Here is a 25,102-nt window from a genome sequence, read left to right on the forward strand (position 1 = left end):
GTTGGTATAACTAAACCAGCATGAACGTGACTACGTGAGTACATAATTGCATTCAGAATTTAGCTAATGAAGGCAAATGTTTCAACCTCTTTGGCTTATTTCAAGAGACATCTTCTACATCATGTATGAAGTCCCAAAACTATTTTTTTTTATACGCCTGACATCAATAAACTTCATTTTGGGTATTTCAATTTTGTGAATATTCATTAAACTTTGAAAAAATGACCATAATTGTTAAAAACTATGTGCATGCCATATTCACATATCAAAATAGCAATTAACCAAGGAACTTAAAATTTATATGAAATATATATTATGTATTATAGTTCAAAACACCCATGTCATGTGTTTCGCATATAAAATTCTTGGAATTACATCATAAACTGCTTTCTGTACAACACGCTCTAAGCCAGTACCTTAATTAGTAGATAGCTGGCAGGAGTTCTAAAGACAAAAATGATCAATCATATGTTGAATAACATCTGCCCCATCTGTATGCAGGTTGTCATCTTTTACCTACATCCAATAAGGGCATAAAAGTAAAACCATTATTTATTTGCTTGTAAAATTTCTTGTTTTTAAGCTTACAAGATAAGAAGAAAAATAAAAAAAATAAAAAAAAAGTAGTAGTACCTGAATAACACTATGAGCAGCAAACCTGGATCTACTATTGTGAAAGCTCACATCTACTTTTTCCCATGATACACGAGAAAGCCCAGTCACCAGTTCCTCTGTACCACAAAACAAACCTTAGGACAAATGAAAATCCTTTGGAACATCAATGATTTAAGTCTTGTATGGGTAAAGTGTTGTATACAATACATATAGTCTGTTTGTGGACTGAATAAACCGTCTGAATGATTCTAAATGACCATTTTAGCCCTTACTTTAAAAAAATCACAATATTCATTGATTTTTACTCGAGAGGAATAGGGAGGAAAAATGAACAAGGGCAAATAAATAAAGGGGTTGGTGTCTTAATACATTAAGCCGGGTTTTTTCACTTAACCCATTGAGTCATTCTCTCCAGATTATGGTTAACTGCCCGAATGGATAATGATGTCTGACCGGATTAAGTGTTGTATACAATACATATAGTCTGTTTCTTTTATTTATGTACCGAACAAACTGACTCAACGATACTAAATGACCATTTTACCCTTGCATTCAAAAAAAAAATAAAAAAAAAAACAATTCACAATATTCATAAATTTTAAGGTGAGAGGAGTTGGGAGGAAAAGGAATAACCAAATAAGGGCAAACAGGTAAAGGAAAGTGTCTTAATACATTAAGCCAGTTTTTTGGCTTAACCCATTATGTTCTGTCTAGATTATTAAGTCAAAACGATAGCTGTCCAGATTAAGTGGCAATTAAGTCAAAAAGAAACATCCCCAAATACAAACCTTCCACATCATCCGAATTATCGCCACTTGTCAAATCCAGCTCAAAATCATACGCCTTGCAGCGTTCTTCATACACGACATGAGGATACTTTTCGTTTACCGAGTCCTCCCACTACAACCACAAAATCAAAAATATATAAATTAACAATGTACATTGACAACAAAGATTTATCCGACCATTAAAGCTTATGATGTATGTACCTTTGGTAGTTCTATGTTACGCCTAATTGATGAAGTTCTCCAGCCAACAATATCTAATTTTGTTAGTTAGGGAAAACCAAGGAAAGTAAGAATGAATCACAAATTTTGGTCCCTCAATCGTTAAATCACAACTTTGGTCCCAAAAGTAATTAGCTTGCAATTTTGGTCCTTATTTTGATGTTTCATAACAATTTTGGTCCCTCAATCGATTAATCTAACTCTCAGTTGTTTGGTATTTTTTTAAATGACCATTTAGCCCTTGGACCAACCAGAAAACAAAACAGTCTACCACAGGGAACAATTTTGTAATTTTCTCTTAAATTCATTATTAAACTATTTTCAAAATAATAAGGTATTCTATTACATTATCTTAAAAACTACAAGTTTTTAAATTATTTTACCTTAAACGACCATTTTTTCCTTGGCCCATTGACATTTTTTGTTCATAATTTTCAATCTTGTAAAATGTAAATACTACTAGTTTAAACACAGATACAATTTGCAAAATTATAACTTTTTAACACATTACTACATATGAAAATTTATTGTAATGCAAATTGTATTCATATTCAAGACATTGGTATTTACAAAATTCAAAAAATAATGAACAAAAAATGTCGGTGGGCTAAAGACAAAATGGTCCTATTTAAATGAAAAATAACTAAAAAAACATTCCTATAAGATAACTAAAAATAAAATACATGATAATTTATAAAAAAGTTTGATAACAAAATCAAGAGACAATTACAGATTTGGTCCCCATGGTATGCTAATTTTCTTTAAGTCCAAAGGGCAAAGTGGTCATTTGATTAAAGAAAAACTGATTAGTTAGATTTAACGATCAAGGGAACAAAAGCATCATGAAACATCAAAATAAGGACCAAACTTGCAAACCGATTCCTTTTAGGACCAAAACCCAAAAAAAATATCACTAAAATTGCAACGTACTCCTTTTATATAATATTTTCAGCCACATTAATAGGGGTGCAAAGGATACGGTCATAGCCAACATTTGCGTATGTGACCCGTCTTTGGAATGAGCGTAATGCTGACCTGGATTTTGTTAAAAATATTAAAAACCAATAGAAGAAACATCTGATAATGTAAATCACTAATTAAAATTCAAAAACAGGTATGCCAAACATACATGAAATAACAATCATCATAATCCTCCAACATCCGTTTAAGTAGTGGAGGCTTTCCTTCGTCATTATCCGTAAGGAAAAGGTGCCTACCTGTTCTTCTAAATATCCAATGTATAATAGCTACAGCAACTTTTTCTAAAGCAGATACCCCGAAAAGAAAAGGCACCTTACAAAACAATTCCAAAACCAATTATTATATTTATATGTAAATTTTACTAAGCAAGGGTAAATTTGTAAATTTGGGAGGAACAAAAAGTACCTGTTTGTTGCCCCTTGAACCAAGATGAGGTGTTGCAACAGTTATAAAGTTCACTGGAATCAAACCACCTATTGTGGGTTTTGAGTCCTCAGAGTCTTTAACTGATGAAGGCCTATATAATCTCCCAATAGTGTATCTTGCCACTAAACCTCCCACTGAATGTGCAACAAAAGAAATCTTGCGAAGATTTGGCTTTTGCTTAATCACTTCAAGAACCTGAAGCAATAGCAATGTACTGTTTATATATCTGTGTATTATAGCATCCTACCTTTGTTTCTTTTTATTACTGTATAAGTATGTGAAAAATGAGAAACTAACCTCCTCGGATAATCGTTCACCCATTACATCTACACCATCTAATGTTTGAGATGATGCTTTCTTTTCACTGCCTAAATTACACAAGCAAAATACAACTTGATAAAATATAAAGCTCAAAAGCATTTCATAATCATGACTCATGAGATGATAAAAGCTTGTTCATCAGGTGATATGAAAAGGGATAATGTTAACAAAAATGATCCTTACGATGAACAAATACTTTGTCTGGTAGTGACTTGACAAACTGCTCTGCTCCGAATTTCCAGTCAGCAGAACTGTAACATTGCAAAACATTTCCATTTAGATATTAAGAATCTGCAACTTAACAAGATAATGGAATCTCCAAAGAGGGAGAAATTTGGTATGATTTCATCATGGAAAATCTATCCATGAAAGTAAATAATAAGGCCTTAAGTGATTAATAATAAATGTATGTGTATGCTTCTATAAAAGGCCAACTAAATCTTTACTGTACTATAGCAAATCTTTTAATAGCTCATATTACATTTAAATTTCTCCATATACAGAACAAACGCATACGATAATATGAATTTTCAAATTCATTCTACTTCTAGATTTCATGCATCTGAGAAGTCATGCTATACGGATAAGACTCATTGTCCATCTATTTCATTTAACATCATCTGGAATTGAAGTTTGTAGGTTATGGTAATGGAAATCTTAGTTGTAGGCAGACAAGAAACGACTTTTGGATTAGGATCATTGTGAAATTTAGTATGATTTTTGTGAGTATGATAATCGTGACACTAATTTCTCTTAAACATGTTCATACAAATATAATCATATTAATCTGTTAACGTTAATATATTATTTCTAGACAATGAGTGAAGACGGGCCCAGACCTGATATTATACTTCAAAAAACTCCAAATATCTTTGCAAACTCAACTAATCGATAAACAACTTGCCCTAATTTTATTCAAATCAGAATTAACCAGAAAAATAAAAAATCAGGAAACATGAAACATGACTAATCTCAACCTACATGGCAAACATTCTCCAAACATACATTAAAAAAAAAAAAAAAAAAAAAAAAAAAAAAAAAAAAATCACCGATCCAAGAAACCTCCAGTTGATAACAACATTAACAACTTATAGTATTAATTGAACTGCAATACTGCATAGTTTGATCATCAATAGATGTGTCTAACCTTCCAAGGATTCCATTAACCATCACGACGAGATGATCGGCGGTTGAAACATCAGATTCATGACAACTGAATATATTTTCGCCGCCAGCCGCCGCCTCTGACGAACAAATATCGCGATTTTCCATCCTTTACGCTTGCGATGTCGACTACTACAGAATGCTATAGAAATGAACCTTGAAATTTCAAAATTGTTTAGGAGATAACACGAATTATGCAAATATACAGAAATCAAAGAGGATATTGATATACAACCGAGTGAATGTCGATAGAAAGAAATGGGAAGTCTTAAGAGTGAAGGAGGAGATTGAAGAAAGACGACGTGGAGATGACGGAAGGATTTAACGGGGGTGGTTGTATTATAACTCCTTATCAAAATATAAATGCTCTGCCTTTTTATATTATATTTGACAAAAAAAAAAAAAAAAAAAAAAAAAAAAAAAAAAAAAAACCTATAATATCTACTTTTCAAACCCAAAAAAATCATATGATATTTTAAGCTTTATTAGGTTTTATTTTAATTGATTCATCTAAAGCTATGAGGTTATATTTGACAAAATGTTTTAAATGTAAGAATGATATTTTGGCACCAAAAGTCATAATCTTTAACGCCTTTCCGTTACATTTGACGGATAGCAAATTGCTGAATAGTTCATGTCGACAAAATACACAAATGGTCCCCAATCTTACTACAACTTTTTACTTTTAGTCTTATGAGAAACTCATTCCAATTTTCATCCCTTCTGAAAGGGGGTGGCGATTAGTCTTAAATTTGATTCGAATTAATCTGTATAATTATATAGCTTCAAGCTATCACTCTAATCCAGCCTAACATATTAAATAAATTGGTTGACAATAGGTTTACACATCTATCTTTTTCCAAGTCTAATAAATAGAATTAACCATGAAATTGATCCATTTAATTTCAAAACAAAAATAAAATAAAATATATTACATCCAGTTAAACAATTTACAGGACCAAATAATTGTTCAAATTTATAAAATGATATATCAATTAGTCAAATTAAGTTAACGGTTTATTAATGAACAAACAACAGTGCAAGTTTAAGAGTAATGGTTTTTTTTCTACTTCTTAGATACCAAATGATTAAATATTTATATTATAAATAAATATTTGGAGGGTTGAAATTAGATCAGAAATTTTAACCACAACCCAACTTATTCAATTAAATGATTACACGTTTGGTATGTTTGATTAAGTTGTTTCATACCTATTTTGTCATTTATAGCCTAGCTTTGCAAAGAAATTTTTACACGTTATGTGTTGACGATGCCAATATTCACTGTTTGTTCAAGAAACTTTTAAGGTCTAAAACTATTAAGTATAACAAAAACTATTAATTGTTACTTGGATAAACTATAAAATGGTTTATTACGGGGATTGTTTGTAAAATTCAAAAAGAAGAGGCACTAATAGCGTTATTATATAATTCTTTAGTGGAAAATTTATGAAAAAGGGAAATGTTGATAAATCTAGTAAAGGGAAGGTGGGATGGTGTAACCGTGTAAGGTAGGTCAATTTTATGAAAACAACTTGGACGATATGTGTTGGATGATAGTGAGTCGTGAAAGTTAGAAGTTTCAAGCTTTGAGGTGTAAATATGCAAATATGTAAAACACGCAAAGAAACTTGCGCTATGGAAAATGGAGTGGAGTTCGGCATCGACCTTTTCCTAAATAAAGCATTATGACATGAAGATGATGTCCAAAACAATAAAGACACAACATTCTTTGATTTCAAACATAAAAATTATTCAAACTCATCATGTTTTAACATACCATATCACAATCCATAAATGTCTTTGTTTTTAAACATCAAAATCATCTGAAAAATAAATGCCTTAAAGGAAAAAATAACTAAAGAAAATAAGAAGGTGCCACAGTCCACAAGGAATTATGTGTCTTGGAAGTAATACATATCGACATTTATGAATCTTTTTCTTGCGGATATAAATGTACATAAATCTTTCAAACCCACAAGGAGTTTATGGTTAAATTTTGTGTAAAAAGTGGTTCAAATCTAGAGACTGTGAGATATGATTTATCAAACTAGAAACTTATCTTGTTGTGAAAATAATGAGAAAAGCAAGAATGGTGAGAAAAAAGCCAAATAAATGCCAATTGTGATTTATATGAACGGAAGATGAAAACAACGGCTAAAGGTTAAAGAATAATTTTAAATTTGTTGAATTGTTCAACTCTGTGGGGCCCCAGAAAATTTAGGGCCCAACTTTCTGCTCATTTGTGTAGTAATTTTTTTAATATATACAAGAAGAATTTAATTTATATCAGTTGTTTTGTTTGGATTAACTGGGAAGGACGCATTCATGTGGTAATCACTTAAGGTCGAATCATATGAACATGTTTGTCTTAAAACTTTTTCATTCTACTATATATAATAATTATTGTTTTAATATAAGAACAAATTCAATTCTATTTTAGGGTTTTTTTTGTTCACGCACATGGTCAATGATATGGGTCGACCCTAATAACAAGTTGACATCATAATATATTTTTCATATGCCTTATCTCATAGATTAATCATAAACAACAACCAATGACAACCTCAAACTATGATTAAGTGGTATGCTATTTATTTGTCATGTAATGTGCCACAAAATGTTATTAAGGAATCTTATAAAAGAGCTCATAACTATAAACTTATAGTATCAAGTTCGTTAAAGGTTTATTATAACAATTATGTTGTCGTGAGCTTCTCAGATAGCAATAGTTTAAGTAGGTTGGCCGATTGTATAGCAATACAATATATTTGTACAAGAAAGTATATAGGAAAATAATATTTGTATGGAGTATATTATAACTCATGAAAGGCTAGAAGATTATATGATGAAAGGTCTTCTGCATAAAGTGTTGCGATAACATGTTATCAAGATAGGTTTAATTCATGACCTTGGATAATTTTCTACCGTAATGGTTTGTTGCATGTAAGATTATGAACCAATTACTTGATTATAATTTTTTCGTATATTTCAAGTTTGTTGTTATGCCTTATTGCAATGTCAATATTTTGTATAAATGTATTAGTATAATTGATATGGGTCTCTTAATGGTGACAGTGTGTATGAATGTATGTTAAAGTTTATACTTAGCTCATGGTAACCGATCATTAAGCCAAGTGGATAAATGTTAGAACACATCTACAAAAATATAGTCTTAGAACCATCTATATGATTTATTTTATGCTTGTCATCCAACTTATGTAAGATATTACTTGGAAAAAATGACTCGGGAGGGTAACGAACTATCGTTTTTGTTAACATTTGGTCTTTTTTTTGTACACCATTTACTATTGAACTTGTTGTAGGTGTTCAAAAATATCATTATTACCGGGTATTGAAGGTTTCTGGCGAGTATGTCATTCCGGTCGTCTTCTCTAGCGAGTTTCCGACCACCATGAGTTTTCCGGCTATTCTTGAGCCAAATGTAGATGAAGAGTTGGGTGTGTTTCTTTCAGAGGTTCAGATGTACTCATAAGGTTCAGATGAAGATATGGATTTGTTTCTTTCAAAGGTTCAAATGTACTCAAACCAAAAACCAAAAAATTTGATGAACTCAAACAAGATAAGATAATAAATCTGATGAGCTGAAACAAGACCAGAAATTTGATGTACTCGTATTCATCTGTGAACGATTTTCAGAAACGTTTTGGTTTGAACACAAATCTTTAAAGATCCAAACGATTTTAGGAACAATTTATGAGTTTGTTCATCAAAACCCATCTAAGACACACATACACACATTGAATCGAAAAATCAAAGTTGGAATACGAACAACCGAAAACGAGCTTAAATTGAAAAACGAACCAATAACTTGTTCGTGTGTTCATCGTGTGTGTAGAACCCAAAAAATCTCTAAATCGATGTGTTTAGATCTGAAAGGAAGCTCGGTTTTCTACTTCCAATGCTCGATTTTTCTTCTTCTTTGTTTTCCATATCTACAAATTGATAAAAATGCATGAATGAAACAAACAGTTTATGTTGGTTGCTGCTCGATTGGAAAAGGTTTTTAGGGTTGTATCAGGTGTTTAGGAAGATGATGAATAGGGAAACAGATATGGGTTTATCAGATCCGACACATACACATGCTTGTGTTTTTAACAGATTTGGGTCTATTTTCTGGATCTGCAAAAGAGAATAGAGGTCGATCTAATGTTGGAATGAAGTCATTCATAGTGTTCATAGCTTAGTCGGAAAATTCATACATTCGCCATAAAATAGTCACCGGAAAATTCATATATTGGCTGGAAAATTCAACTTAACCGGCTAAACCTATAATAGTCGGTCATAATGATTTTTGTGAACATAAAAAACAAGTTCAATGATAAATAGTGTTAAAGAAAGTGATCAAATGTGAACAAAAACGATAGATTGTTACCTCCCGGGTCATTTTCCCATAGATGTAATTATTATCTTAAATACATGATATGTTGTTTTATTTCTCATTAGTTTCTATTCAAGAAAACAAATGTAGCCACTATTTTACTTCTCTCCAAAAAAAAAACTATAATGGTTATTTGTGATCTTTCCATCAAGACAAAGGAACATTCTAAACTTGTAACAATTGTAATCTTTGGCCTAACCATATGAAACTAGTTTAAAAAATATATTTCAATAAAAAAAAAATTAATGACCTTGAAAAAAAAGTAAAAAATTTAGAAATTTGTTTCCAGATCCAACTAAATACAATCTAACAAGTATCAAATCAAAATTTTCAAGACCCGTCTCAACTAATTATAAGCATTTTAACCGGATATATTCATCCCCAATTGTAAGTGTAATGCAATACGTATTTAACAATGTATCTTTCTTGATTACATTATTTAGCTATCTTAATCTTAATATTACTTGGTAAATGTTGTTAAATAATTGTACATAAAAAAGATAAACTACCTCTCGCTTACTTAACTTTTTATAACAAAACAAGGCAGAAACTGAGATAAATTCATTTTGTGGACCATGTTTTACAATTTATTGCTTCTATAAGGACTAAAATTGCAGTTTCCCAGTTATCTCACATCCAAGATCCACTTGGACCAAGGTGTCAAGCTAATTCTAGTATACCGCGTTCGTTTCTGGATCGCTTTACGAAATTCGCATGCAAGAATCCGCATTGTCGTATTCTTTTAATTTCAAAAAAAAAAACATAAAATATAAACTATTCGTATTTTTCTGTAGTTACATCGTAATTAGAAAAAAAATATCATTTATTATAAACTTTGTATTAGCTAATAAGCATATATTAAAAAATGTGACTAATAAATATCCGATACAACGGATCGAGACCACCGTTAAATCCCATAACCTAAGTACCTAACCATCGGTACTATGGTCCCATTAAACCAATAATTCTCGGATGGTCGGTCCGTATTTATCTTATTCTCATATTATATTATATTTTATTTTATTTTATTTTATTTTATCAACTATTAAACGTTTTATTCTGCTTAAAACATATTAGAAAAAGTATCAAATATTATATTCTACATTCAATTATATATGTAAACACTCCCGACAAAAAAGATAACATTCTTTAATTTCAAACATGAAAACTATATTAAAATGATCACGTTTTAACATCCTACATCACAATCCACAACATTCTTCCGTTTTACGCATCAAAAATCATCACATTTACACTCAAGATTCTTCAATTTTTAACGGCATAAACTATCATATAACTTGAATGTAGCATGTCTAAAAAGAAAGAATTACATAAATATTTGATATTACATACACAAAAACTAACTAACTCTTAAACATTTGAAAAAGAGAAAATCCTCCGGACTCAATCATCTGAACTATAATCAGTGTTAGAGTCAGGCAACAAAGGAACAGCAGCACAACAAAACAAATCCTTATCTTTTAAAAGAAGACAACTCCCTTTAAAATCCCATTTTAGATCCATCACTGAAAACTGAGGTAATGGAACATTCACACAGTAAGCACCGGATGGGGTCCACATGTACAAATGAGAGGTCCCTGTGCATAAAACAAGTCTGGTGCATGTTGGGTCCCACGCAGCTGCACGTATGGGATCTTTTTGCACCAAAATGGCTGCAAGTTCTAGAAGGTTCATGTCCCATATCCATAACACACTTGGCATGCTGTCGTTGCGTGTGCATATGTATTCACTGTCTTTGCTCCATGACATAATCCCTGAAGTTTGTTTGAATATTATTATTTAATAAAATTAAGTCAAATAGTCAAACAGGTAAACAAAACTGAAAGTTTGTTATTACCAATTCCTTGTTTAGGGTTGGGTTTGTCAGCAGGAGGCTTTTGGAAAGGCAAGGTGATAGGCAATTCCACAACATCATATCTAACATCAATCAGTCCTTGTGGGCCATATTCTGCAAAAAAAATAAAATATGTAAACAAAAAATACTCATGCTGAAACCATCATTTTATATGATCACATATCGATTAAACAGTCTTTGATGTTGAAAATGTGGCATGGATAAAGAGAGAGAGGGGGGAATAATTGCATAAATAAGTAGTAGTGTAATTTTTACCAGAATTTTGTTGTGTATAGTCATCTGTTAAAGATAAATCAGACATATCAAGCTGAAAGGGCTCATCAACCTCCTGAAATATGAAGAATAAAGATTAATATAATTTACAGAAATTATAATACATGCATTTGTAACACTTTCTATTATGGGTTTTCAAATCCAAATTTACCTATTTGACAATAACGACAGTATTTTGGAGAGAATAATTGGAATTAAAGAGCTTACACCAAATATAAATAATAGAAATTTACACATGTTACATGATATTTTCTTCTTATTTATACTATCAGCATATCCATTGATGTTTTTTGTATGAAGATTAATAGATGAATACCTATTTTTTGGTTTTATTTTTCATCTTTATTTTATAGTTACAAGGGTCGTCCACAACAATTTTAAATCCTTATAGCTTGTTTTTATTGATTATCTTTCAATAACAAGATATATAAAAATTTAAAAGAGGGAAAATTGGTTTAAATGGTAGCAACATACAAAAATGGGGCCTTAATGGATAAAGGCACTCTACTCTCACTTAACCCATTAAGCCCATCAGTTTATATTAAGTCGAAAAGAAACAAAACACCACTATACATCTATCCAGATTAAGTTAAGTCCCCATTAAGTCCATTAAGTAAAAAAGAAACAACAGCTTAGAGAATAGAGCCAAGTCAATTTTTAGGACAGTTGGAGCATGATATTGTTCAATTTTTGCAAATCTTGAAAAACATAAAATGAATTACCTTGAAAACAGCAGCAGAACAAGGAGCTCTTACAGTAGATAAATGTGTAAATTCTGCAAAAACTTTCCAAGTTAAGTGATTTAGAACTCTTAACATCTGGTCATAACTACCAACTGCTAAAGATTGGCCATTAGGGGACCAAGAAACACTCTTTACACCCAATCCACTTTCATATGCTTGATATTTCGATAAACACCTTCCATCTAAAGAGTATATCAAAACCTACATAAACAAAAACGCATACAAATGTTAGCCAAAAACAACACCATGGTACCTTACAGTTAGTTCATAAGGACAATGTAGGGGCATATAAGTAATTCCAAACCTTATACTCAAGAGGAGAATCCCATATCACAATTGCAGTGTCATCTGGTGACCATTCAACATCAGCAAGATCTAATGTATCAACAGCAAAAACACCCATGATTTCCCATGTTTGACAAGATATTAAGTTTACATAGTCTTTACAATCACGTCTGGTGCTTATTGCAGCAAAACTTCCATCTTTAGTGAAAGAGACCCCTTTAGAAGCATGTTTTGGCCACTGTACATGTATGCATGCTGTGTTTAATAATGACCAAACTGTTAACCTTAACTGAAACTCTGATGTGGTGAGTATGTGGCGACTGTCTGGGCTCCACCTGGCATAAGCAATCCCTGCTGGACCTTCATCTATTTTGCATGTCCATTCAGGTTGTGCTAATGACCATGCTTGTATCATGGGCTTCTTGTAAAGTCCACATAGTATGTACTCAGAATCAAGAGCCCATTCGATGTAGCTTATCTTATCCATACATGAGAATAATTGCACAACCTAGATGAAAGACAGAGTTATAGGTTAAAATGGAATTGCAGAGACTTTAGATATCAAAATTAAGATAATATGCTCCTGAATTGCAATTCTGAAAAGCTTTTGGTAAATATGAAAGTTGAAACTCAAGCTACTTTTTAGATCAGATAATGTTGGTTCTACATGAAGAGGGTCCGTGTATTGTACTATACCTTGCCGATCCACTTCCTAAATTGGAATGTATTCCGCAATTAATCATCATTCATCGAACAAAAAACGAATGGGTCGACAAACACTCTTCCTCATTCAAAACTCAAACAATGCCGAATCGTGCGTAATACTAAAATTTCTTTAAATTTTACCTTGAGAGACAAAACATCTCGAATGACAAGCCGGTAATCCACGGCAACGGCGAGATACCGAGCATTTGGGGAGAAACAGCAGGGGCCAGTCTGCTTAAAAGGTTCTGTGAATTCCATCAAAAAAACACACAAACTGTCTTTCCACACAAAAACCTAACGAAACATGACTAGAATGTCATGAAGGTTGGAAAATTTCATCAATGTAATCTCGCTTTGATGTACTGACGGGTATAAGTAAGTCCAAATTTTCAGTTGAAGATTGAATTTAACATGATAAACAGCGATTTGATGGGATGAGTAGATCTAGGGGTGAGGTGGTGAGAGAAATGGGGGTGAATTTTGGGGTGAAACTTAAAGAGTGGGTTTCAAATTTGAACTCACTGTGGCAATAAAGTGGTATCAGGAAGAATGTTCGACTTAAAACAGTCAAACGGGGAATTGGTAAAGCAATAACAAATTAGCAATATGTTTATCAACATTTTAAGATTGATTTGTTGGTTAAGACAACGTTTCATCTAAGAATGATCTATTAATTTATTGATTTTAAAAATAATCAATAACTTAAAATGTTTAGGTATATAAGAAAGACTTTTAAAATGATTTTTATTAACTTTTTTAAAAAAAATTATTTTCCTACTACATAACTCAATAAGTAATCTTGTCTAAAAATTCCTTTTAGGGTTCAATGAAATCCTAAAACCCTCTATAACTTAAAATATTTAAATGCGGGTTAATATAAAGGGGAAAGTATATCCAATGTTCATGGTTTTGTTTAAACATTTTATCGTAGTTTTGAGGATAACAATCACTCCAATTTGATTGAAAAAATGGTAACTAGTTCAAGATTAGGTTATTCAAAATCAGATATTTAAAAATCCAAATAATGGATTTTTGTATTAGTATCTAGTATTTCTGATATTCTGAATTTTTAGCTTTTGGTCACACTCAAATGTCAATTCATTAACATACTTAACATCAATAACCAAATGGTTTCTACTCAGCGGTATCCGATGTTGTCTTTCCATTTTGAAATTGAGGATTCAAGTCCCGTTAGGGACATAAGTGGATTTAAGAGTAGTTTAGGTCAAACAATAACTTAATATAAATAAATAAAAAAACTAATAAATATCAATAAGAACTTAAAATCAATAAAAACTAATAAATATCAATAATAATAAAAAAAAACTTAACATCAATAAAAACTCAATGTATTTACTAAGTTGAGGTCAAGTGAACCCAATATTTAGGTCACACAAACTAATGTTTTTATATGTTTGATTATTCATGAGATATAATTATAGATCAAACAAGTTAAAACCTAATAAGTATCAATTTTAGCTTAGACATACAAACAATGAATCATTAAGACAAATTATAATTGTACATTAGAAAATAATTATAACATTTATCTAAAGTTATCTGACGCATCTATATTATCTGAAAATAATTACCAGCTAAAAAACAATTTCAACCTTGATAGATTTCAAATCACATAACAAATACATTCCAAGGTCTCACCTAATTAGTATTGTAATCTTGTTCATTTCAAAAAAAAAATAACAATTAAATATTATTAATAAGGTATTGACTAAAATGATGTTTGATAAAACCGAACCGTTTAATGCTTAATGATTCCAACATTTTAATGTTTCAAATAAGATAACGTAAAAAAATTTTAACTTTTAGATTTTTTTTTTCATTTGTTAAGTGGTTTATTCATGGACTATCAAATGTAGTGAATGATGACCAATCTAGAGGTTATTAAGAGGTTAAAATAATTTATTTATAACTCAACAAAACTATGATAATAGAGATTCTAAAATCAAAATGCATGATATATAAGAAAATGATGAAGGTCATATTGTGATATTAGGTGTTGACACCTAGCCACAATCGACCATTTACTCATTTGATTGTTTGTCACGTTCATGTAACGATAATGTTAGGTTTAGTAGGTGTAGTTTTTGCTTTGTTAAATTTTCGTGATTGGTAAACATGTTTAAATTGTATCTTATAACTTGGTCTCGATCCAATTAATCTAACTATATAAATCATAATACAAATCAATTTATGTAATTTAACCCATTTTAGATGAATGTGAAAGCATACCACATTTGTTACTGCTAAAATCACATAACTATGATGTATAATATTTATATCATATAATCGTTTAGATTATAACACCAAAACTTATTATATAAAATGTAATTCACATAATAGTCAAGTGTAACATCATGTTTCAGATTGTTTTGTGATTTAAGGTCCGTGGGAATTAATCCGAGTATGAGAAGGTTTTAAGGCTTTGAAGGAGAAAATGTTTAGGCCATCTTGGGATGTAGGTAAGGTAGGTTGTGTGATAAAAGAGTTCGGTTGTGCTTTAGAGCCCAAATGTATTGTTAAAGGTGCTGGTTCGGGATTTTCATGAATTTTGGATCTGATTTCGAGTGGGCTTCAGGAGGAATAAAGTTGATAGAAGTGTAGTACTTCTCGTTACCTTTTCGTGGATAAAAGGATCGTCGGAAACGGATTTATAACGAATAAGTAATGGCCTTCAGAAGTTTCGTGGTTTCAGGCTTAGCCGAGTACGTTGGGCGTACACAAAGCGTACGTGGGGCGTACTAGTGAAGAAGCCACTACATTGGGCGTACTTTGGAGTACGTTGGGCGTATTGACCAGGATGGTCGCGAATGTTCTTCGAATCACGTTGGGCGTACGCCAATCAGACCTGAACCCTATTTTAGGGTCTTGGACCCTATTTAAGCTCCTTATCTCATAACCTAACCCTAATATCTTCAGCCTCCATCCCTCTAAACCATAGAAATCGACCCTAAGCCTCCATTTGAGTGATTCTTGAGCTTTTTGGTGGTTTAGTGAAGTTTTGGTGCTTATTGTGGAAGAAGGAGATCCTTGAGGAAGAATTGCTTGGCTTGGAGCTTGTGGATCCAAGCCCTAATCATATTGATCTAGCTCCAGAAAGCATAAAGTTTGAATCTTGGTGGCTTTCGCATGTGGATCTAGTGGGGTGATGACTTGTTATGTTTGTCCATTAAAGAAGGAGCCTTGAAAGAGAATTGCTTGAGCATCTAGCTTTTGGATCTGATTTATACACTTGTTGGTGCATCTTCCAGAGGTATCAAGTTCGAAACTTGCTCATTGCTGTGCTAGTTCTTGTTTTAAGTCCATTTTTAGGGTTTTGTCCCAAAAGTTGGAGACTTCATGAGATAATTGAGCTCCATAGACTATGATCAACCCCTTTCAGTGTATTTAGTGGTGTAATGTCATGAAAATCAAGACTTGGACTTGGAATCAAGCCATGCATGAGATATGAGCATTTTGAGATAAGAAAGTGAGAGTTTTATGTGTTTGTGACCTTATCAGCCATGCAAAGGCTTAAAGTCACTGACTTTATGGAGTAAGAGCTATTAGAGAGTCCATATCTGTGATTTGAGCCAAGGTCTTAACTGATTAAGACCAAATGAGTAGGAAGAGTAAAATTGGGACGTACGCTGAGCATAATCCCAGTACGCGCCGCGTAGGGGTCGAGTATCCCCGATGTCTGCATGGCAGCAGAGTACGCCCAAAGTATACTTTTAGTTTAGAGCACTTAGGCCCCTTAGTATTTATAGTTGTATACCATGTAAGGTTCGGTATACTTAGTTCGCTATAAATAAGGGCTCTGATACCAATCTGTCACACCCCAGAACCGGGATGGCGGAAACGTCCTGGGGTGGAGGACGTCATGCGTAGTATCATAACAATTGTATAGCAAGCATAGTAAACGCAACCAAACATTGAATACAATCATGAAAAGTGTTTACATCAGTTTGAAACTTGTTTTAAATACATCAAAAGTGTAATATATAGAAAACATGACTCTTATTGCTCCGACTCCTTTAAATCCAAGATGTACCTGACTACTGATTCCCTGAGAATACAAACAGTTTGAAAGAATATCAGCATAAAGTCGGTGAGTTCATAAGCATTTAGTTTTGGGTGGAAAAGTGTTCTTTGAATCCTTTTGAAAAGTGTTCCTCAAGAAAATCCTATATTTTCTTATGAAAAGCGTGTTTGTAAAACCCATTCCTTCCATGATTTTCAGACTCGTACAAGATATGTACAATCCAATGTGTCGTGGAAGGAATATGAATATCCATTGATTACATGTTAAACAATATGTTTTTGCATAGCCGGGTTATCCTGGGAAAATCCTATATTTTCCCTAAAGGTTGATGATTGATTATCCGATCTAAACTGAGGTATAAAAGCAGTTTCCTTTTAAAAACCTTGGTTACACCCAGAGAGGTATTTTATCCTTATTACATAAATAAAACTAAATAAAAAAAACCGTGATGAACTAAATCCTGAAGGTATTATTAATACCCTCCAGTAATCTATCGGTTATTACTTTGAGATTAGTTCATTTGATTCATTATTACAAAAGTAAATTCCTGCTATCTACGTTGCGAGGGTCATGACCATACATTAACTTGATATGGCACAAACTGGGGCCAATATCTTTTATGACTTTGTCACCCGTAGACCTGTCGGTCCCGCTGTAGCTAGAAGCGAGGTGCGGGATAGTCAGTCCCGTATAGATCTATACACAACAGTCACGCTCTCCCTACAAGAGATTCTGGTCACAAGTGCTAGTCCTACACTCTGATTCTGAGGGAGTGTTACCAAGGACGTGCCTCCAACTTAGACTAACAAACTTACAAGTAATAATACTGGAAATCCTTTTTATGGTTTGCATGAATCTTTTATAAAATGCTATATTTTACTATATGATTCAAAAGTTCGTTACCCTTAGTTAGGAAAATGTTTCTACTTGTTAATTTCTTAATCGGTTGGTAAAATTGTTTTCCTTGTTAAAAAGCATACTGAAAATATAATTATCTTAAACAAAATAACATATTTTGAGCACAAGTTTCCTTATGCTTTTGCTTGTATTCTCCCCCTGAAAACGTTAAAAAAACACAGAAAAATGCAGGGGTATGAACTCACCTGCAGTGAGTAGTTTGGATGAAAGAGTGGTATAGGATGCTAGATGTCAAGTGGAGACTTGAGCACACACACGGATCCTAATAAGCATACAAGGACACATATGCGAATATAATTAGTGTTTGCACAACTAATCAAGTGAGTGAAACACATTAGGGACTAGGAAACACTTACACAGAAGTGTTATAACCACAAGGGATTGCATTTAAGGAGTTTAAGGCCACACCATTGTGTTTACGGGCAGGTGTTCACGGCCACACCATTGTGTTTACGGCCAGGTGTTCCCGACCACAAGGGTTTACGGCCAAGAGTTCACGGCCCCAAGGGTTTACGGCCAAGAGTTCACGGCCACAAGGGTTTACAGCCATGAGTTTACGGCCACAAGGGTTTACGGCCACAAGAGTTTACGGCCGTAAACTGATGATGATTTGTGCTCAAAAGGTGTTTTTAAGGTCTTACAGTCCACAAGGAGGTGTTCTAGCCTTAAGTCCAAGCCTTAGGAAGAGTTATGACCCCATTTGCACCTCTAATAAGGGTTTACGGCCAAGGGAGATGCTCTTGGCCGTAAACTCACTTTTATCAAGGTTCTTGGATGAATTCAAGGTGTTAATCATGGGTTCTTACTAGATAGCAAGTATAAGGAAGTCATACTTACGATTTGAAGCGAAAGAAGGGTGTTTTCGGCCCAAAACACCTAAGTGTTCTTGATGTTCTTGAGAATCCTTGAAGATCTAAACTCAAAGATGAAATCCATGGATGAAATCAATGATGATTCATGGATAAGAGAAGTATTAACACTTAGATGGAAGGATTTACTTACATTATGAGAGTTTTTGAAGCAAAATCCTATGGTTCTTGAGAGAGTTTTCGAGTTCCAAGCCTTAGCAAAGGAAAGAGTGAAGAAAACGGACTAAACATCCAACTTATAGGTTGGAGTTTACGGCCATCATGTGTTTACGACCATCATGTGTTTACGACCATCATGATTTTACGGCCGTAAACTCATGGGTCCTGGCCGTAAACTCCTCACTCGAGGGTTTATGGCTTGATTGATGGTTTGGAACTTTAGTTGACCCATTCTAACACTTGGTCCCTTGATGTACTAAGCTTAGAATGCTCAAACAGACTCTAAACAGTGCAAGAAGTCGATAAAACAAGCTTAGCATTGATAGAGTTAACTAAGTGTACAAGGTAGAAGTTCCGGGTTGTCACATACGCGCAGCGTACGCTATGCCGTTGACTTTTGGTTGACTTTTAGGGTTTGGTCAATTTGTGGACTATTAAGGCCAATGAGGGGTAAAATGGTATTTTACCATTTTGGGAGCTTGTGGAAGGGTTAGTCTAGCTTTTTGAGAGCCGCTATTAATTAGGGATAATTATTGTATGTTAGGCGGAGGCTAGACCGGTGACTCGAGTTCGAGGTTATCCGATTTCTTACGAGGTGAGTCTTCTCACTATACTTACCTAGAGTGGTAATCTTTGTGTGACCGGAGGGTCTTATGTGCTTATTTGAGTTATGTGATATTATGCATTTTTTCTGTGTGATGTATATGTTGTATTTTGTGTTTTACTGAGATAGGATCGGAGGGTCAAACCCGAGTTGTGGGACCGGAGGGTTTCCACTGAGATAGGACCAGAGGGTCCAAACCGAGTTGTGAGACCGGAGGGTATTCACTGAGATACCGGACTGGAGGGTCCACCCGAGTTGTGGGACTGGAGGGTCTCACTGAGACACATTGACCGGAGGGTCTTATTGGGCTATAGCCATGAGAGGCTAATGATATATGTCTGGTATTTTGGGAACCTCACTAAGCTTTGTGCTTACCGTGTTATGTGATATGTGTTTCAGGTTCTCCTCGGGATCGTGGGAAGGCGTCGGCTTGATTGTACACACAAGAGAAAGAGTTATGATTTTGAGGATCATGGATTATTAATCAAACAATTATGGAGTTGCATTATGTTAATTACATAATTGGGATTTTTGTGAAATGTGTAATGAGAATTATGAGATTGAAAAATGAAAATTTTGTTTGAAAATTTAAGGTGTTACAAGTTGGTATCAGAGCCTTGGTTTGAGGGATTCGGATGTACCTTCGGGTATGTCTGGACTCAAAACTGAGGATTTGAGAAATATTTTCAAAAGAAATGATTTTTCTAAACCGAGTAAGAGATTTTAAGAGAAAACGAGAAAGAGCAATGTGTACAATCAGCCAGAGCCGAACGGTGATTTCCCAAAATACCCTTAACTGTTTACATTCCGAGATATTTATGACATACTTATGAGATATTAGAAATGCATGCTAGAGAGTAGGCTAGGTATTTCATATTCTAGGGCTAGAGTTGCCTGATTGGTGGTGCCTTAGCCTAAGTGATGCTTTGATCAGTGTTATCTGTTATTTATTTTGAGTATGCATCAAGTTCTGAGTCGAGAGATAATCTAGGAGAGATGCCTAAATGTGCATTGAGGAATCTACTGAGAGAGTAGTGAGATACTGCGAGAAGAAGGGTTACTTGAGTTCGATGATACCTTTTGAGTGTGAGTAGAGCAAGTGGAGTTGTAACCTAGAGTGGTTTTACGTGTTGGTGGAGATTATTCGATGCCCGAATGCTGCTTGCTTTGTGCTTTGTGGAACTCTTGGTGATGGGAGCCAACTACCGAGTGAATATGACGATATCCAGTTGGTAGATGGTTGGCATCATGAGGACTTCTTCAACAGCTGATGGCAGAGAAGTGAAAGAACCTAGGAATAGCTTAGGGAGTGAATTTAGTCAGAAGAGTACGCTGACAGAGAAGAGTATTCGCTGGAGAGCAACCATGTGTAACGGGATTAGTGATCGAGAAGGCTGAGCAGCTACTTAGGAAATTTGGGACGACCCGTGTGGAAAGTATGGGTAGATGTGGCAGGTAGTATGGGCCCGTACTACTGAAAGTAGAGGACCCATACTCGAAACAGGGAGAATTAGGTTCTAAGTAGCATATTGAGAGGTGATAACATGGTTCGAGTACCATGATTCATAGCAGATTGAGAGGTGATAACATGGTTCGAGTACCATGATTCGTGGCAGTTAGTGCTTCGGAGTTTACCAGTTATCCCGTTGTGATTGATTAGACTGAGAGCAGATATGATAGAGTGTTGGGCCAAAGGGCCATGTCGAACGAGTTTCAATGGAGCATACCTTGAGAGGGAAATTGAGTTATTTTTCGAGAGATTTTATTGGTGAAATGCCAGTTGGAGTCGCAAGACTCAAAGATGAGTAGAGATGATGCTTATTGGAGGATCGCGGTCTGAGTGAGAAATCGACCGATAGATGAGACGTCACCTTCTGTGACAAGAGTTGCGTTGTCCCCGTTTCCTGGGAGAAGCAAAAAATATAATGAGCTTCCGGTTTCAGAGTTTGGAGGTAAACCCCATGGGGTAGCATAGGGTTGCAACCTTTTCACTAGAGTATTTGGGCAGTATGTTTGCTGAGAGGTATTTCTTATACCATGAGAGAGTCATTAGTGGGACTAGGATGGAAGATAACGAGGAGGTGGCTTATTGAGGGAGGCATACTTTTAGCAGCAGTTCCAGGTGATTAAGAGGAGTATATAGGGGCGGTGGCCCTCGTTGTCTACGTTGTGTATCGATTTTGAGAGTGAGGTCTCTTGATTTTATGGTGATTCCCGCGATGGGAGGCTGGTCGAGGAATCAGAGACGAGGTGTGTGATAGTGCATTATTTCCAGATTGAGAGTCGGGACTAATTCAGAACAGTTGGGGTATCCGACGGTGTGTCGGTCTAAGGCTTCGAGATGATTAGAGGCAGTCACGTCGGGAGGATTCTGATATTTTAGATATTTGGGATTGCTTGGTCTCTATCCGGAAGATCATCGAGTGTTACGTTGTACGATTCCAAGAGTCAAGAGTGATGTATGTGGTGAAACAGCCTTGAAGTAGACTGTTGGTATGCCAATTGGTGATGGTTCGAACCCTGAGTGGGGGAGAGCTGGGTATTCCATTGAGACGATCAGCGATCTGTGCAATGACAGTTAGAGCACTGGTTATGGAGACATGTGGTGCGGATACACGAAGACTTGGGTTATTGGTGGACGAGGCAAGGTGCAGAGCGGGATGATGCATGTTATACATGTTCAGGAAAGGATGAGTGTATCCACAGCGAGTAGCCATTAGTCAGAAACTTTATTGTGGTTCATAACTCTTCGAGTTTGTAGTGGTTGAGTTCGAGGTGGTTAGCTCGTTGAGTACCAGTTTCGACTGTTGAGACTTTCGGGTTCGATGTATGGATTGTTATATGCACTCCAGGAAGGGCAGCAGTTGTTTGGAAACCAACTTCAGAGTCGGTATGAGTATTCTGGCATTGGTTTTGAGCCATAGAGGATGGGGTTTCGGATTGTCGTCAACATGTTCTTGACATTGATGAATCCTCCGTGTTTCAAGTTGTGAGTTGGAGTATTTCGAGGATTGCGAGTTGTGCGAGTGGAAGATCAGTTGTCGAGGTAAGACATTATCAGGTTCTGAGAGGGTATGTTGCGGTATCCGAGTATGGTGTCGTGAGTGGAAAATCTGTGGATGAGACAAGACATCGTGAGGTTTTGTGATGGTGTACCGGGGTATCTGTGTATGACGCCCAATACTTTTGGGATTATTGAGACTTGAGTTTGTGAGATGGCAAGTGGAGCACCGAGTGGCTATTATTCCAGTGGGAACCCTTCAACTAATTGTCATCAGACGGAGCATGAGCTGGTGGGCTCAATATGGTGATGACTTGAGGATGAGAATATGGGGTGATAAGAGAGTATCGTATGATTACGGGGAGCCGTAACATACTTGAGTAAGAGAGAGTATCGTATGATTACGGGGATCCGTAACATACTTGAGTCAGAGAGAGAGTATCGTATGATTACGGGGAGCCGTAACATACGTGAGTTAGAGAAAGAGTATCGTATGATTACGGGGAGCCGTAACATACATGAGTTAGAGAGAGAAAGAGTATTGTAAGACTGCGGGGAGCCGTAACATTTGCAAGGCAATGAGAGAGTGCCATAGGACTACGGGGAGCCGTAGCACTTGTTAGTTAGTGAGAGGGAGTGATGTATAACTGCGGGGAGCCGCATCCTTACTAGTTAGGGTGTGACGCAGAGCGGTTCTTAGGCTTGGGTAGCCTTGCCAATTGAGTCTTTAGGAACCTGGTGGACGGACCAGGGGCGAGATTGGGGTCTCCGTGATGGTCGGGGACCGTTATATCGTGACTTTAGGGAGGGTTGTCATTAATCGGAAGGGATTGGAGAAGTAATGTATACGAAAATTCACGGGGCTCAGGTTTTGAGTTGAGTATCAGATTGGATATGAGTGGTTCCAAATTTGTTGTTGAACCAGACTCTCGAGTTCGAGTTTTGCGCTCTTAGGGCATTGGGTAGGCAGGATGAGATTCCAGATTTTCAGATGAATTTCATTTTGAGTGGTAATGGTTTCCATATGATGTTTTTAGACCTGAGTGGGTAGGTTTGTTGGTTGGGAGGGACCACGAGACGCATACAACTAGTAAGTGATAGACGACAGAGGTCTGAGGTGAGGCGACATCAGATGGGTTGAGTATTCGCTTGAGGTAAAGCAAACTTCGTGACCTTGTGTGTCATAGGATGGGCTGGGATAGCTATTGTGAGAAGGAGGATTGTAAAGTCATTTTATTGGGTGTGCAAAGGGTAGCCCTTGGAGGTTCAACCGTTGGGTAGGGAGCTGAACTGGTACTCAGAGTTGGAATTGTTTTATCCGAGTTTGTTATTTGATGAGCGATTATCAGGGTGATATTCTGCATGGGCGATCGGTCGGGGAGACAGACCACTATAGTTTCCAGTTCTTGGGAGTTAGAGCAGGTACTTCAACGACAAGGGGGTCCGTCCTTCTTCGAATTGGGAATTTCTATTTGGTTTCAGATGTATTGGGAGATGGATCGTTGAATGTTATGAGTTTTTTCCGGTTGTGTTTCTCGGGTTATTTGTTTCGATCTATGTGGAGATAAAGAACGATTTCGAGGGCGAAATCTAATTTAAGTGGGGGGGAGGGGGGGGGGAATTGTAACATCCTGTTCCAGATTCTTTTGTGATTTAAGGTCCGTGGGAATTAATCCGAGTATGAGAAGGTTTTGAGGCTTTGAAGGAGAAAGGTTTAGGCCCTATTGGGATGTGGGTAAGGTAAGTTGTGTGATAAAATAGTTCAATTGTGCTTTAGAGCCCAAATGTATTGTTAAAGGCGTTGGTTCGGGCTTTTCATGAATTTTGGATATGAGTTCGAGTGGGTAACATTTCCTTGTCCTCAAGGAAAACAATACGGAAAAGTCAAACCAAAGTAAAACAACAAAAATAAAATACGACAAATGCAAATTTATCAAGACTAACAAATATATTTTTTTCGAATACATCATAAAAAAAAAAAAACTAGACCAAGATTATGTAAGTTGCAATTAAAACATGGACTTAATGATCATGCAAAAAAAAATCCAACTTATACCCAAATTTTGAAACAAAAACGGAAATTAGAAATTTCAACAAAATGGGGACAAACAACATAACCACTAAGGCTAACATGTCAATTTCAACAAACATAAACTAGCTAAATAAACTTAAAGTACCTTCTAAACACAAAATTTATTATACTATTGCAATATGAGAATGCTAAAAAAAGCTTTTTTTTTTTACATATAAAAACATGAAATTAACTAAATACAATACATAAAAAAATTATTCTAAATGAAAAAAAAAATGAAAATGAAATGATGAAAAATAAAATAAATAAAGCATCCTCCCCCAAGCTTTGAACATTTCCTTGTCCTCAAGGAAAACAAGAACGGGAGAAAACGGGAATGACAAAACAAGCAAAATAAAAAGAATGAACATCTTCGGTAGCAAATCCAAACAACATCGTTTAGAAATAAAAACTTTCATTTTAGATTTAATAATCACTTTAAGGGACGAACATATGTTGCACTTCTAGCAAAGGGACACATACGAAAGAGATACAAAGCTATTTATGCATACTTCACTAATATGACGCATATGATACAATTTGTGGTCTGATCTAACATTCACATCACAAGAGGTTGTCCCCCCTTTGCATACCACTCACTAGTCACAATTATCTTCCAAATCGAGGAACAAGACCAAGA

The 25,102-nt window shown here is 35.0% G+C and overlaps 2 protein-coding genes across 2 annotated transcripts; both read right to left on the reverse strand.

Moving 5' to 3' along the window:
- Positions 1–277: 277 nt before the first annotated feature.
- Positions 278–4,772, reverse strand: LOC145133854 (alpha/beta-Hydrolases superfamily protein). The gene is made up of 10 exons (XM_079068814.1): positions 4,498–4,772; positions 3,534–3,601; positions 3,327–3,397; positions 3,009–3,224; positions 2,752–2,915; positions 2,602–2,657; positions 1,605–1,657; positions 1,404–1,515; positions 634–731; positions 278–516 (listed from the first exon to the last, which is right to left on the reverse strand). Exons 1-10 carry the CDS (start codon positions 4,620–4,622, stop codon positions 445–447), a joined length of 1,035 nt encoding a protein of 344 aa, XP_078924940.1. The 5' UTR covers positions 4,623–4,772; the 3' UTR covers positions 278–444.
- Positions 4,773–10,178: 5,406 nt separating this feature from the next.
- Positions 10,179–13,349, reverse strand: LOC145133981 (uncharacterized). The gene is made up of 6 exons (XM_079068922.1): positions 12,940–13,349; positions 12,113–12,601; positions 11,788–12,009; positions 11,048–11,120; positions 10,775–10,885; positions 10,179–10,691 (listed from the first exon to the last, which is right to left on the reverse strand). Exons 1-6 carry the CDS (start codon positions 13,054–13,056, stop codon positions 10,321–10,323), a joined length of 1,383 nt encoding a protein of 460 aa, XP_078925048.1. The 5' UTR covers positions 13,057–13,349; the 3' UTR covers positions 10,179–10,320.
- Between the last annotated feature and the right edge of the window lie 11,753 nt (positions 13,350–25,102).

The sequence above is a fragment of the Lactuca virosa genome, chromosome 8 (assembly GCF_052849685.1).
Source record: "Lactuca virosa cultivar CGN04683 chromosome 8, Lactuca_virosa_CGN04683_v6, whole genome shotgun sequence".
Taxonomy (NCBI): domain Eukaryota; kingdom Viridiplantae; phylum Streptophyta; class Magnoliopsida; order Asterales; family Asteraceae; genus Lactuca; species Lactuca virosa.